Genomic DNA, 17,290 nt, shown 5'->3' with positions numbered 1-17,290 from the left:
GTTCGACTCCGGCGGCACCACCGCCACACCAATTTCTACCTAATAACAGCAGTGCTAGGCGCTGCTGTGTTCCGATTTGAAGGGTGTGGTAAGGGAGACAGACTTTTCCGAGGCATTCCAGCTTAGTCCTCAGGGGTAGCGGCGCATCTGTGGCCGACCTCAGGTAGGAATATCTAATCCATCTGGGGATGATTACAGATGTCCATGGGCGGCAGTAGCCACTTACCATCAGGTGGACTGCATGCTCGTCTGCTACTCTTATATTATAAAAAAAAAATCAAAACATATTTAAAATAATGTCATAATTGTGCCTAGAAAATTGTTGAAGCTTCCCTATCGTATGATTCTGTTATATATTGATATTAGAGCGGTACCGTTAGGCGATTTATGTTTACCGTGGGGACAGCGGACTGAGCTCTGATACAGTTTTCTCCGTCAGTTAGCTGAAATATTAACCGATTTGACGCCGAATCCCTGACTTCATTGTCTTTTATTAACGTATACTATACATAATAAACAATGATCATAGATTGATTTCAGGATATTAATTATAGATTAGAAACATTAGTACAGGTATGGTGAAATTATGATATTGATTAGTATTTTATATTAATTGTTCATTTTTAAGATAGTGTAAGGGTGCGTGAGAGATAACAGCTTAAATGAGGAGATATAGAGAATAAATTATACAAGGATGTCATAATAGTGATTAAACATTTTTGACTAAATATTATTTTCTACAAATATTTAGCAAGGAAGTACGATACATAAAGTAAAATCTATCAGAATTTTGTTCTGTAAACTACGCCAGCGGATGTCGTCATATTTTCTAAGCCAGAAAAGACAAAATGTTATTCGATATTACATCAGTTTAAACGTACCGTGCGGCGGTACGAGATATATGGTTTAGGGTTACGAGTTTTATGTACATCATCATAAACCCAGTATTGTCCCACTGCTGGGCACGGGTCTCCTCTCAGAATGAGAAGGATTAAGCCATAGTCCACCGCGCTGGCCAAGTGCGTATTGGTAAACTTAACATACCTTTGAAACTTTTTTTCCATCTCTCAGGTATATAGGTATCCTCAAGATATTTTCCTGCATCGTTTTGCAAGTGATAATAAATTTCTAATAGGCACATAATTTTGAAAAATCAGAGGTGTCTGCCTGGGATTTGTACCACGACCCCTCGATCGAGAGGGCGAGTTTCTTAACCACTGAGCTATCACTACCTTTAATATTACATAGTGTCTGTTTATTGGGTGATTATTGGTCTTATTTTTTTAAAGAACATAGACATGCCATAAACTTGATGTTCAGCGTATCTAAAGGACTCTTAAAGGCAATACAAATTCTATGTAATCGTTTAAGATCACACCGGCGCCTCGTGTCAATACATAGTGTTTATTCCAGATATCCATGGGGAGCAATAATCACATTTTATTAGATGTTCTAATTTGTCGCTTCCATTGCAAAACAATAGAAATAACGATCGTTTCAATTTAGTTTTCGGTGGTAATGCGTCTGTAGGTCAAGTAGGCCTTGTCCCTGTAGTTCCGGGACTAGAATAGGGCTACGATAACTCCTGCCTGTCGTAAGAGGCGACTAAAAGGGGGCTTCCGGGGTTGCCGGCGGCAAGAGTGGGAGCTCGAGCTGTCCAGTAAGCGATCCCGGGAAGGACGGCGGTATGTGTGGTCCATACGGTCGTGAACACCAGATGGTGCGCGAAAACTGCTGCGAAAGCGTTGAGGACGGCCACCGGGGGGGTTTTAGTGCGGTAAGAATCCCACATAACCCGGCGTCGCTCCCACGTCGTCGGGTACCTTTTGAAGGTCTCCCCTTGGTTAAGAAACAAAAAGAGTAGGCCTTTGGTTATATCGCAAACAAGCGTGCTGTTCGTTTGATGGTAAGTGGAAACTGCCGTCCATACACATATGCAATCAACCCTAGATAGGATTAAATTCCTACCTGGGATCGGTCATAGACGTATTGCTACCTCTGAGGACTACGTTGAAACTTGTCTTCTGCTCTATTTTAAGTTGTTTACAAATAAAACCTTTAACTAAACTAGTTCAAACGTGTTCCTTAAGGTTTGAATGTCAGTAAACAAAATGGTTGACTGCGTTACGGCTGTATCGTTAGCCGATTTATGTATGTCCCGCCGGGGTTTTATGTCCGCTCTAAATAAATTCCGGGTTTGTGTGAAATGAGAACTTATTTTGGGGATTTTGTGTTGAAAGAATACAAAAAATAGAAATATTGTTGTACGAATAATTTGTTGATATTATTACATTATATAATGATATGACATTATAGGTAATAAAGTACGAGTATAGGTTTAAACCAGATATTTTATGAATTGTATTGAACAAAGGACATACCACCTTCGCCTATTCATTATTGTTGTCACTTCTCTTATTAACAGATAGTATAGTCCACTACTCTAAATTAATAGATTTACCGTAATTTTGAAAACTTTATTTTAAAAAGAACTCTTTGGCATATAGGCGTATAGGTCAAGACGTTCTCCTTAAACACTTAAATGAGTGATAATTAATTTCTAGTACATATATAACAAGAGATTGCGTGTTTGGGATTCGAACCTCGGATCCCAATGAGAGACCACTCTAAGCATCTTCGCTAGTGCTACTTTTACACTGTCATGTTACTTACATATATACTCTTGATAAGACGTACAAAAGATAAACTGTGTGAAATTGACAATATTTATATAGGTCTTATTTTCCTTTAAAAGTTCAAAGAGCCAACCTTTGAGCTCAGAGCCAAGTAAAATGCCATAAAGCGTTATGCAAGTTCAAGTCATACGCCCAATGAAATTTACTGTCAACGCTGTGTAAACATAATTCTATTGTCTTGGATTTCAATATCCGACGCAAGCCATGATACACATTTTCGATCTAAGAACATTAGTTATTTCTGAAGACTGGAGAATTGTTATAAAACAAAACAAAAAAGCCGACAGCTCTAAAATAGAGCCTATGCCACTTCTACAATTTAGATGAATCTAATGACACGTCTTATGTTAAAATCATGAGCCAATTACATGGACACTAGACATAAATACATGCATACGCTTGATAAGTATTACCCTCCGTAGTTGGTTAAAAAGGGCAGTCGTATGTAACAGTGGCAGACCACCTTTAGTACCCTTACCATGACTTTTTACGTTTTGACAAATATGACTGTTTTGGTATTTGTTTACGTATTGGCCCATACAAATTCCAATAAGCGCCCCTAGCGGATTGAATCAGAGCTATAGTCAGTAACGTAACATTAAATGTCTAAATTGACAAAATGGCGCTTTATGTTTTGTCTCTCTTTTTTGCGAACATGTGAGGCAGACAAAAAGACTTGAGCACTTACTTATTGTTACGTTTACTCAGTCTACTGAAGCAAACGGAACAGAATAATGGATTGAGTAAACGTAGCGTAAGATTGTGGGATGTTTTGAAAACTCATGGTAAGGCTGCTTCAAGATTGAATTATTACGTCTCGTTCAATTATGTCTCATCTTACTCATATAACTAAAATACAATGATGTAAGATACACTTTAATATGTATATATTAGGTGAAAATGTCATCGCAGTGTCAGGGTATTTTTTGTGATGGAACTCAGGAAGGATTGGCTGGCTTTGCGCAGATGTCCACCTAATATTTGCTTTAATTAAGTAAAACAAAATCTAAACTATAAAGAGTTATGTACAAAATTACAAGAACTTATAACAAAAAAATCTGAACGCTCTCATAGCTATTTAATAATAGCTATTTTTTATGCTTTCAGTATAGTTTAGGTAATACTTTCCACCAGAAATCGGTATAGCAAGTACGAAGGCGTACCTATTCCACTTTGAGACCCCGCATCTAATTATTAATGAAGCAGACTCACTTGACGTTTTCCAAAGGTAGCCTTTGTACGGATTTGTCAATGAGCCGAAACTCACTGATTTGTGAGGAATTAAGAGTGTGTCGCTAATCTATAATGAAGGTATCATGGTCTGAATAGTAATTAGTGCTTTGAGTGTATTGTGTAATAATTTTTAACAGTCTTTGATTTTTACCGCAAGCTTTTATATGCTGATTATTCCTGAAATAATATTTTATATAATAAAAGATTCAATAACAACTCCATTCTCTATTTTCTTTAACAATCCATTTTATGACATCTTATTCTCCAAACCATATAAAATTCTTCATTGTTTTTATATAGTGCTTATTAAAATAAAAGAATTAAAAAAATATTGTTATAAAAATATACCTTTACACTTTTGCATTACTTTTATGTCGATACTTATGTTCATACAATAACAATGTACACAGTAATTCGGGCTGGTAACGTCTGTACTACCGCAGATAAGAATAGATTCCTACCTGAGGTCGGCCACAGACGCTACCCCTGAGTCCTAAGCTGGAATGCCTCGGAAAAGTATGTCTCCCTTAACATACCCGATAGAGATGTCGCAAATATTAGTGATGTTATGTTTTCTTTGATACACGTCTTAGAATGGTCCACATTTGTAACAAAACCACGAACACGAGTCGCTACCCCTTAGGGAAAGTAGGGCGATGTGAATATATTAAATTAAAATGAAGGGTTCGGTGTGGTGTGTGAGCAATATTTCTAACATGCCAGCCAAAATACAATTGTAACTTTCGTTACAAATTACTATTATTTTGAGAAGGAAACATTGTTCTCCTTTTTAGTATTTTTGGGTATTTGTAGATTATATGAAGTATACTGTCGCGTATGAAAATATCTTACGGATCTAAAGTAAGACTAGCCTATCCTAAGTTTATCGTAGAAGCGTTGTTGTTTCTAAAGACAAAGTTATAATTCCTCAAATTACTAAGGATCCGCTTTATTATACTAGAAGTATAATTATAATCCAGTAGTTTAACAGCACTGTGGAGACACGTTGTGGAGATCCTACAGTAGTCGAACCATACTACGTTCTACGACATATCAAGTTTAATTAAATTTAAAGGTGATGCCGAAACTTTTGTTTGCATACAATGGCATACATGATAATATATCATATATTTATTTAATTATAATAAATTAATAAAATTAGTCAGTTCAAAATACTTGTCATCGATATTTAAACTCCTATAAAGACGTACAATTTCAATGTATTTCTAAGAAGCTTTAAGTTTTGGTTACAACAAACTACTTATGAAGCAAAAACACTTCAAAAATGTGGTTATAGCGCTAGATATTTAGATCTAATTAAATATATTAATTGAACAATTTTCTTTGCAGTGAGATCAACGACATCAACTTGGGTCTTCTAGTGGAAGTGTGGAACAAAGGTGTCATCTGGGACCGAGCGTTGGGCTACCACTACCTACCTCTTACATCCGTGGCCTATAACGAGGTATTTATTTTTCTTATTGTAAGGTCAGGAAACTCGGCCTCTTAACCGAGCGGTCCGAGGCTCAAAATCCAGGCATGCACCTCTGATTTTTCAAATTTATGAGCGTATTATAAATGGATGATCACTTGCTTAAACAGTGAAGAAAAACATCGTGAGGAAGCCTGCATGCCTAAGAAATCTTTAAAAAAAGTTTTCAAAGGTATGTGAAGTCTACCAATTCGCACTTGGCCAGCGCGGTGGATTATGGCCTAATCCTTCTCATTCTAAGCGGAGACCCGTGCCCAGCAGTGGGACAGTAATGGGTTAATGATGAAGGTCAGTATATGGGTCAGTTTATATACACATACACAGTTTATATGCACTGACCCATATACCATACGGCGGCATAACCCATACGCCGGAGGTTGTTCTGCTACAAAAAGAAATAGAACTAGGCAATAGCTACATCTGTCGGAGAAATTAGCGAAAATAAGCTCTACACCCTCGTTAAATTATTATCGTTAATTGTAACAATTGGGTGAAAGGTGTATAAATGCATACAGGACAAACTGACAGACATTCATTGTAACATAGATATATACTTTGATATTTTTATGCTTAGTAGTAGCAGCACACCCACACATAGGACATTTTGTGGTCACTGCGGCTAATCGATATATGTAATCTTGCAAATCTGGATCTAAGTCAAATTACCGCAAATCTGTATTATTAGATCTTTGTCTTAATACAAATAAACAACAGCAAAAAAATAAATTTTGTTAACTTTTCTTAAAGATCTCGCCTATAATCTCGATGTTTTTACACCTTTTTCAAGTACGTAGTAATTAATGTCTAATCCAAACTTCGAAAAGTAGTGGGTGCCTGGAATTCAAATCGAGACCTCCAGCATCATAGGCCGTATTAATACGAGTAGACTTGCACTACTACATTAAATCAATGACCAGTATACCAAGTAAACTTCAAGATAGCAGACTACATAAACCGTGATAGTTATACCCCCAAGATCGTTCGCTGCTCAATCGCGAGGCAATGATCCTAGCTAACACAGGCTGGGTTTAATCCAATTACCCCGGTAACCGAGATCATAGCAATTACTTCGCGGATAACCGGATTCTAGCCAAGGTTGGAACGCCTTGACTTAGGTTACAGACTTAGTGCATGACCTTTGCTAAGACGGTATTTACTTATTTCTGTCTTATAATAGCATCGTTAATTGATGCTGTGTTCTGGTTTAAAGAGTTTGTTAAAGGACACTTAGATTTTTTATTATTATATAGGAGTAGCAGACGAGCATGCAGCCCACCTGATGGTAAGTGGCTACTGCCGCCCATGGACATCTGAAATCAACCCCAGATAGGATTAGATATTCCTACACTGCACGCTTGTTTGCGACTTCTATCTTGTAAAAAAATAATAAATTCTTGTAGCTACTTCGATGTAATAAAAAAGGTATTAAAGTTAGCTGCAATTGGTTTTTTATCGAGCACTTGGGTTTTCTCGTAACTTCGATTCGCTGAATAGAATTGTATTGTTTACCGTATGACAATGCACGTTCATTTTTATTTTTATTGACAACGGTAACTTACGCTTATTGTAACTGTACATATTGTGTATGGGGAAATCTTCTAAGCCATTTCAGATATGCTATGACATGGGGTTCTCCAAAAAAGTTGTAAAAGGGCTCTCTATTAAAGTTGGTAGCGCATTACCGTTTTCTTTGTTATTAAAACTTGTGTTAACCATCATAATTTAGTCCGTCAACTTTATCGTTAGGTTTAGCTTTATAAAAATGACGATATTCAGAGGAATGGATTTCTGAGTTTGCGCTCTATAATAGTGGGCGCTGTGATTCTCATTTTTATTTATTTTATAGACATGATTAATGAAGTACTAAAAACGACCTCTTCGTAAACTATAATTTATAATTGTGAAAATATACAGACATAAAATCTGTTTCAGTTTTATTAACCATTCATTTTCTAAATAAATATACAAGAAAGCCACTTCATAGTTATATTATCATACTATTCCCTGTCATGTGTGCCTTGAACTCACAAAGACAAGTAAATCTAGAGTAAGTATATTATTTAAAATATTTACAGTTTTTGTGGCTCGAAGATTTAACTAAACCACTCTAGGTAGTAAGCCAGAATCTTCACCTTGCTGTGCTGTAATATAACAATATTCGTATCCCAACATTAGTGAAACGATCAAATGAAATGAAGAGCGAATTCTTTCATTAAGCGGTGGGTTCTGCCCAGACAATTGCTTGTTAATTTCCGAGGACATCCCTTTGGAGAACCCATTTAATTATTCCAGAGAAAAGATTACATAAACCTTTTGAAAGACGAGGATACTCTGAGGAATGTAAATCGAGCTTTTATTCATACAAAAATCAAGTAGAGCCTAAAATTAGATTTCTGATAGTGTATTTTAGGTCAAGTAAGAAAATGTTTCTAGTTGTTTCTAAAAGGTTCGCCAAATTCTTCTTTTTTATCTACTTTTATATTTTATAAAGGTGCGTGGTTTATATATGCGAAGGTGGTACAACCCTTTGTGGTTCGACTATAACAGCAGTGCTAGGCGCTGCTGTGTTCCGGTCTGAAGGGTGTGGTAAGGGAGACAAACTTTTCCGAGGTGTTCCAGCTTAGTCCTCAGGGCTAACGGCGCATCCGTGGCCGACCTCAGGTAGGAATATCTAATCCTATCTGGGGTTGATTACAGATGTCCATGGGCGGAAGTAGCCACTTACCATCAGGTGGACTGCATGCTCGTCTGCTACTCCTATATTATAAAAAAAATGTTCATATACAAGTATATCGTAATAACCGAGGTTTATTATCATTGCATTAAACCAGTCGACGTCGATTGCTAATTGAAATTACGCATGAATATGTTATGATGCTCAGGAAAGATAACACGGTGTTTCAGCGGATAATAAGTCAATTATTGGCTAACGATGTCCGAGCGATACTGAAATTATACCCTTGTACACTTTCTGCTATAGATTCATAATTTAATAATCCATTAATAAAAAGGATGCGTATATTCCCGTCTATGATAAGTAAAATAGAAAGATACTTCACCGCCTTGAAATTGAAAACAGCCACAAAAGGATGATTTTATCATTTATTGTTTGAATTTATGACACATAAAAAACATTTGTAGAAAAAAATTACGTATAAATAAATAATACTACGTATTTTTTTATAAAAGTAAATAATTATCTCAAACATTTTAGGGACATGTTAGAACGGAGACGTGGCAACACTTTATTTACGCAACAATTTCAATTTTTAAAACTGGTTACAGTTTCTTGTTAGGAGTGATCAATCTTTGTATTTTACTCATCTACGATTCCCATAGTTTGCATAGATTGTAGGTGATTCACAAAGTTGCAACGTCTGATGCGGCTGGGTTGGTTGGGGGTTGGAGGGTTGGGCTGGGGGTCCACTAATGTTGGATTTCATGTGAGGTTTCGTGATTCATAGGTCGTTTACAATTCGTCGTTTTCGATTGTCATTGAGTTTATTGAGTCGTTTATCCTTCAAGGAGGGCTAGTGACCGTTTCAAAAATATTTTTCACGGTTTTCGTCGTCAACTCGTTCTACTGCTGGGTACGAGTTTCGCTAGACAAATGTGATTTGGTAGACTTCATGTAACATAGAGATTCTTTAAGAATATGTGTAGATGTCCTCAAAGTTACAATTACTCTCGTGTCCTGGTACCTTTCTTTTAAAATTATAGCAAATGATATAATTAAGAAAATACGCACATACCTGTGAAATATCGTAGGTGCCTGGCGTTTGAACTTCGGACCCTTAGAATGAGATGTTACTATTGCATTTCACCTGAACTTTCAATAATCAGCATTCAAGTGGCGTGTTGGAGTATTTCCTAGGATACAATACAATACAATACAAAAGCTCTTTATTGTACACCAAATTTCTAGTAACAAATACAAAATATTTTACGATAATCAAAAGTACAACTGGCGGCCTTATCACTAAATAGCGATCTCTTCCAGGCAACCATTTACTTATTGCAAGAAAGTAATATTATATAAAAGAGATCCAGGGTAGGGATGTACATGTCATATTTTAAATATAGTTAGTTAGGATAGTTCGCGAAAACTCCTTCTCGGCAATAATAGAAAGAGTTGGAGCCAATATGTCAATTATTGACTAACCATATCAGACCAGTTAAAATTACACTCACCGCAGTGTTGTTATGCATCCATAATAGATTTAACTAGCTTTCATTTGAATTTTTGATGAGCTGTTCCCGCAATTCCACTCGTATGAAATTAAAACCTGCCTTATTGCGATAATTGTACCGGTTTCCAATTGAATTATTTCTGGTCCGGAGCTACGAAGCTGAATAAAGTTAGTAATTTTTAAATGGCTCGGTTATTTTAGCCTAAGTTAATTTAGACCAGGGTCGATAATTTTTGAAACCAAAAAAAATTACAATAGAATGAAACCCATTGGAAAAGGAGGGGAATATGATCAAAATGAAAGGAAAAATAAATTACGGTCGATCCGAGTTCGGGAAGTGGGAGGGGGTGAGTTTTTAAGGGTAAAAAATGGTTTATCTTGATTTCCGGCTAATCTACACGTCCTATGCGAAAAAGTTCAATGGCAAAGTTGTAGGTAATAAAAAGATCTACAACTTTTGTATTTGCAATTTTTTCACATAACCTCAAAATTTGGGTGAAAAATTCAAAAAACCAAGTTTTTGGTTTTTTATTTATCTTTTTCAAAAAAAATTTTTTTTATACGAAATTTGGTGAAAACTTACCTTATTATGTCCAAAATACACTGTAATTTATTTGATTAAAAATATTTATTTTTTCGCCTTATTTTCACTTAATATCAAAAAAGCACCCTAATTTTCAATCGAAAATTCTGACGTCAAAATATCAGCTTTTTCAAAAAGTTTGGGGGCTTTTTGTTCGTTGAAATATCTACTTTCTGATGGTGTAAAAAAAATATACATTACTATAGAAAATGTTCTCAGAAAATGCAAAAAATTGAAAAAAACCCAATTGTATTTATTGTCGATTCTCTTCTTGCTAGACTCCACTAAACGATTCAAAGCTGATTTTTTTATTTCATACACTTGCTTGTCATCTGACTTATTGCAGATTATACAAACAGATCCATCCATACTGATAATCTGAAAAGACAAAATTAAATTAATAATGCCTTCAAAGTTTTATCATGAGTATAACTAAATTTGTTTGTATAAAATAAACGAAATTACTATTTTTTATTCTTGTACTAAAATATCATTCAATTTTATTTTTTTAGGTTATGTTATGTTAAACATACTATTTATGAAAGAAAATATTACTATTTTTATTTTAAAGTTGATTAATATAGATTTAAATACAGATTGTATTTACCTTGCTATGTAGATTCCAAACGATTTTTTGAATAAAGTAAATTTCTCACAATTCACTTTGAGTAACTGAGCCTGCACGTGTATTTTTAAAAACGATGTTGTACACTGCTCTGTATCTCGAATACTGGCTAACGGTTTTTACAGCTGCTACGAAATAGCAGGTATGTAGTAAGGCCCAGACCCTCCTAGGTCCGTCCCCACTTCTCTATGAAATAACTTACAATGGGCTAAAATTTACCGTAGGTCACTCAGGTATATAAATTATCTTAAAACAGCAGTAAATAGACATCTACAAATATTATTTAAATAAGATTCTACAACTTTTTCAAAATATTGTAGATGTCTTATTAAATATTAACTTTATTAACTTATTTGTTTGTTAATTATTGAAGTATATTTTAATTTGCAACTTTTTCATTTATCAATAAAACATGAAATCTTACGTTTTTTGAGTAATTAAAGTGTAAATTTTAATAAATACCTCAAAATTGTACATAATGATAAAAAAAAATTTTTCGAATTTGGGTTTTTTTCAATTTTTTGCATTTTCTGAGAACATTTCCTATAGTAATGTATATTTTTTTACACCATCAGAAAGTAGATATTTCAACGAACAAAAAGCCCCCAAACTTTTTGAAAAAAGCTGATATTTTGACGTCAGAATTTTCGATTGAAAATTAGGGTGCTTTTTTGATATTAAGTGAAAATAAGGCGAAAAAATAAATATTTTTAATCAAATAAATTACAGTGTATTTGGAACATAATAAGGTAAGTTTTCACCAAATTTCGTAAAAATAAAAAAAAATTTGAATAAGATATAAATAAAAAACCAAAAACTTGGTTTTTTGAATTTTTCACCCAAATTTTGAGGTTATGTGAAAAAATTGCAAATACAAAAGTTGTAGATCTTTTTATTACCTACAACTTTGCCATTGAACTTTTTCGCATAGGACGTGTAGTTTAGCCGGAAATCAAGATAAACCATTTTTTACCCTTAAAAACTCACCCCCTCCCACTTCCCGAACTCGGATCGACCGTAATTTATTTTTCCTTTCATTTTGATCATATTCCCCTCCTTTTCCAATGGGTTTCATTCTATTGTGATTTTTTTTCATTTTTTACCATTTTTAAAGGCTTCGGCACTGGTCTAATTGGGTTCTTCAGTTGGATATTTCGTCTATTTTTGTATGCTTTGTAAGTGTTCCGTTTGACCTAAATTGGGTAACAGTTCAATTTGTAAGGTTGTAGGGCTTGTCAAGTGGCTCAGCTACCTCAATTTCTATTGCTTATCAGTGTTTTTCTGTCGGTTCTTGATGTAAAAGAAAGGTAAATGAAAAGGAAATGCCTTTTAATTTGTGTTAGTAGTATAAATCTACGCGCTACAATGATTATTAAAAATTGTTTACCTATGTATCGGGGATATATCTAAGGCGTGTATTAAAAATTATTATTAACGTGGTTACAAAATGAAAATATTAAAAAAATAAAAAAAAGACTGCATAATAATCAAGGACGCAGTCCTTTCCCGAATATGTAAATTAATAATTTTGTAATAATTTTAGAAGGTGGAAGAACCCTTTGTGGTTCGACTCCGGCGGCACCACCGCCACACCTATTTCTACCTAATAACAGCAGTGTTAGGCGCTGCTGTGTTCCGGTTTGAAGGGTGTGATAAGGGAGAGAGACTTTTTCGAGGCGTTCCAGCTTAGTACTCAGGGGTAGCGGCGCATCTGTGGCCGACCTCAGGTAGGAATATCTAATCCTATCTGGGGTTGATTACAGATGTCCATGGGCGGCAGTAGCCACTTACCATTAGGTGGACTGCATGCTCGTCTGCTACTCTTATATTATAAAAAAAAAATTCAACACCTTATACGTTGAAATCTGTCAAGGCGTTTGCTCGGTAAGGGCAAAGAATGAAACGTATATACCTAAGCTCTATAATACTCGAATATACTACGAATATAATACTCTGCATACGGGTAAAAACCGAGTTAGATAGCTAAAATACCTTCAAGATTCTTTATGTTATTCGTTATTCTTAAAGGTGAAGATTATATTTATATCATGGTGGATTAAGAGGAGCGGCTATTGAGCCGAGGGAAACCAATTAGTTAGCTTAAAATTCAGTGTTTTACTAATTTACTTTGCTTCCTGTATTTTTTATTATAAATGTGGTTTTATATTTTTAATTTTTATCATGAACTTTTGTGGGATAGTGGATAAAAAGGATGACCTGAAATTCTTCATAATTTCTGCTTCACTCGCCGCTGACTTTTACCTAAAGCTTTTTATTCAATACTTTCCCTCACTATGAAATAAAATTAAATGAATGTGGCTTCATTTTCTGGTACTTTTCTCGGCTACCCATATAACTTTAATGCAGAAACTTCGCAAAGAGAAACAACTTAAAGTAATAGGTTTTTAGGGTTCTTTCGTGTAATTGTCACAGTCATTTGCGATAGACACAAAGCAGAATTTAGTAGTGCTTGCTCTAGACTAAATTCTCGTATGAAAAGCGAAAAGTTGGCATCAGACCCACGAGCTGTTACGTTTCACGGTGAAAACAAAAATCACAAAGCAATGTATGGAGTGTACATGATCGTGATACAAAGTGTTTGTTTCCCATTAGCAAATGACTACTCCATGCGTTGCTCTCTACGTTTTGAGGCTATCGGCCCTCACAGACATGTTACATTTAGCATTAGTGATTCGCATTTCGGCGATCGCTCGATGTTGCTTCACGTGGAAGGTGGTAGAATCCCTTATGAGTCGACTCCGGCGGCACCATCGGCATACCTATTTCTATCTAATAACAGCAGTGCTAAGCTGCTGTGTTCTGGTTTGAAGGGTGTGGTAAGCGAGACATACTTTTACGAAGCGTTCCAGCTTAGTTCGTAGGTAGTGGCGCATCTGAAGCCGACCTCAGGTAGGAATATCTAATCCTATCTGGGGTTCTTTATAGATGTCCTTGGCGGCACTAGCGGCACACGGTCCACTTACCATCAGGTGGACTGCAAGATCGCCTGCTAACTCTATGTTATATAAAAAAAGTTTTGGTGACTTGCTGCGTTTGGTCGTGACATGGAAAAGGCGCGTTTTAGCGACTGAATTTACATTGCACGTTTTCACATGCTGTATCGAGCGTCCAAAAGTAGCTGCGACCGGCGCTCAAACATGTAAATTTATATCGTTGCTGATTCTAAAAGTAGCACCTCTGTAGGAGCCCTTTTATGACTCACGTCACTCGTGATAATCCATTAAATTGTAGCTATTACAATTCTTAGAAAAACCACACATTAGCGTCGCTTGGTCAGCTCGTGTTGATGGAAAAATGCTTCGCTTCCCATTTTCCGTGAAGTGATAACCATTTCTATGAAAATGTTAACAGGAAAATATTATCAAAGCTATTATCGGCTTATGATTAGCAACATTTTGCACCCACGTAAGTGTGCAAAATACAAGTACTACTTTTACATCAACATCGATACTCTTAACTTAGTCGGTTTATTTAGAGTTTCAAATATAATAGCACTAGCTGTAAATAACTCCAAAGCCAAGAATAAAAGTATTTAAATTAAAGACCCAGTGCAAAGTTTGATTTTTATTATAAGCGTCTATCGACTAATAAACGTCAGTTTCCCATACCACACGCTTCAAACTAGAACACAGCAGCGTTAAAACTGTTGTTATGAGGGAGAAATAGGTGTGGCGATGGTGCCGCCGGAGTCGACCCACAAACGGTTCTACCACCATCGACAGATTTATGTCTTTTTCCTTATAAAAAAATAGCATACATAAAAACAGCAAGCGTTGACTATAAAGACAAGTTGCGTAAATAGACGATTCATCATCATTATCATCATCATCATCGTTATGTAGCGTAATTGAATAAAATGCACCAAGTTAACTGAATATTTCTTCCTAACAGGAGTGTGGCGGCCGCTGGGTGGAGTTGGAAGCCCAATTGATGATGCGCGGCGGGTCGGTGGTGGGAACCTCCGGCCCCACCGGTCATGCGCTGCTGCTCGACTGTCGGTTCGAACCACCCTTTGGTGAGTACATCGCTTTTATGAAAATAACGTAGAATAAATAATTCGCTAAGTGCGAGTTGAACTCTCATACAGGTTCCGTACCACCGTTTTGTTCATTTTTTGTATTTTTTATTATAGAAGCCATGGAAGTAAATTTGTTGTTAAAATTAAAATGGTCTACATGTTGCGGTTAAATAGATAAAATGAAAAAAGCCGTCGAAATATAGCGGATTTTTGTATGGCGACCCCCTTTTAATTTTTAAGTTTTTTTTTTTTATTTTTAGTACCTATTTGTTTTTATACATACTTTGGAAAAATATACAAGTGCGGATGAACGCAATTGAGAATTTACCGATTAATGTTCTGAAACAAATCAAATGAAAAATATTTGAAGCTGTTGTTTGTTACTCGAATATGGTTGTTGTGTAAACTGTTAACGTCATGGCGGGGTCATTAGGTTAATTTATTTAAGATGGCGTTCCAGTACGGAATTTCTGTAATCGGCACAAGACATAATTTCCGTAGCTTAATGAAAATACAGAGTGTATTGATGAGTTTCTCCTAATGCGCTATGAGATCTTTAAGGGGGGTAACCATAGAAAAGAAAATCAAGTAGAAGTGGTAAGTACGAGCGAATGTATCGGAACCGTTGTCGCCAAACTCACACTTGCGTTTTTCTTGTTACATATAACACTACTAAAGTAAATATCATTTTATTGGTCATTTATAGTTAACTCGAAAGTATTCTAAAATATACAGAATGAATATGTAAAAACAACTTAGGCGCGTATAATATTAAAGTTTATTTTTCTACAACACATAAAAGCATTTACGTCATTTAGTATTTGAAAATGTAGTTCCGCTACTTGACCATAGATGGCAGTGATTGGGCTTTATGCAATTATAGTCCTAAGCACTTAAAACTTACGGACCAAACTTGCGTAATATTTCTCCTACTGGAATAGTGACAAAAGAGTTTATTTACGATAAAATTATCGATACTCATCGATTTACTGTGCTAGCTATAAATGTAGAATAGAATTAAAATTAAACAAGGATTAATTATTAAAAAGTAAAATAAAAAACATAAGTATTACATCCTATATTAATATTAATGAATGCACGAAACGAAAATGTTCCCGAAAGCAGACCGATGCTGTTGAAAAGGGCAGCTTAAGATTTTGTTACATATATAGAGTAACAGATGAAGTTTTTAGCTATTTAAGCTGCCGCAGATTTTAAATTTGTTTTAAAAATATATTATAAAAAAAATAGTTAGGTTAAAATGTTCAAGACTCTAAATACTACGTACTACATAGTTAACGTATTTTTGTACATAGATATATTTTGTAAATGATATAAAGTATAAAAATATATAAATGTTAAACATTTAGTAATTGTTCGCATCCTTAACAATTATATAGCATCGGTCTATTTCTCCTTACTAGTAGCACTCATAAATCCAAGCCATCGAAAAATAATGAGATATGTCATGAGAGATATGATATGTGAGTACACCTCAGCTATGTGAGTTACAGCTATTACGTAGTAGGTATTACGATACTTTTTGCCGCAAGAACCTAATTTTAGATTTATATAATTTTATTTTCTAAATATAATATTTTCCCTTTATAATAATGTATATTGTAAAATATCGATAAGAAAAATTATACTTGCCCGCATCACTTATTGAGTAGCGTGGATTCTTCTAGACGTTTTGGTATGGTGGAATCAATTAAAAAATGAACTTTATTTGAAAGCATTATGGTTGATGTTAGCGTGACTATGTGGAAATTATTTTTAAATTTGGTATTTTTAAGATTTTAGGAAATATAAAATAAAATTGTACTCAGTGATGGTACGAAACACCTCCATTTTTAATTGTCTTCTTTCTGCTATCATTTTTACATTCCAAAATAGCATAATATGTCTTAATAATTTATTTTATAGAATTTGACAAACATCTGTCTCGAACCGACGCTCAAACATGAGTAGACTCGTTTGAAGGCAAGTGAGAGTAACAACGCCTAGTAGTGGAAGCCGCGCCACGCCTACTTAGCACTTCCACTTGTTTTTTCTGTTCCATGGGGGTAACACACTTGCGATAGAGAGTTAATATACAAGAGACATTTCGCGATCGTCGCTGGCAGCCCCTGGACCTACAATAACATTGTACAATACGTTTTATTATAATAATAAGATTGAAAGGCATTCTGAATCCAATTGTATTGCACAATAATACGAGCTGCACAATATTTTGAGTCGGAAAATAGTATTGATTGAAAATAGTAAAAATATGGCGCAATACTGACCCTGTAAGAAATATGGTGCAAAAAAAATTAAACTCGCTCTAACTTTCGGTCAATCATTGCGCAATCATTTTCAATATTAACCCTAGACGGGAAATAATATTGCACAATTCGCAATATTGCACAATATAATTGATCATTTAGGCG

The 17,290-nt window shown here is 35.1% G+C and overlaps 1 protein-coding gene across 1 annotated transcript in view; it reads left to right on the top strand.

The window, feature by feature from the left end:
* Positions 1–17,290, top strand: part of LOC140749219 (uncharacterized) — a 120,348-nt gene that overhangs the window by 67,653 nt on the left and 35,405 nt on the right. Inside the window, exons 5-6 of the mRNA XM_073082267.1 lie at positions 5,280–5,394; positions 14,732–14,855. Of these exons, the coding sequence (XP_072938368.1) occupies positions 5,280–5,394; positions 14,732–14,855 (239 nt within the window). The remainder of the gene's footprint in view (positions 1–5,279; positions 5,395–14,731; positions 14,856–17,290) is intronic.

The sequence above is a fragment of the Epargyreus clarus genome, unplaced genomic scaffold (assembly GCF_041222505.1).
Source record: "Epargyreus clarus isolate Ecla_fem2 unplaced genomic scaffold, WU_Ecla_fem_2.2 ptg000017l, whole genome shotgun sequence".
NCBI classification, from domain to species: Eukaryota; Metazoa; Arthropoda; class Insecta; order Lepidoptera; family Hesperiidae; genus Epargyreus; species Epargyreus clarus.
Note: the sequence above shows the minus strand (reverse complement) of the source record. Positions and strands in the feature narration are given on the sequence as shown.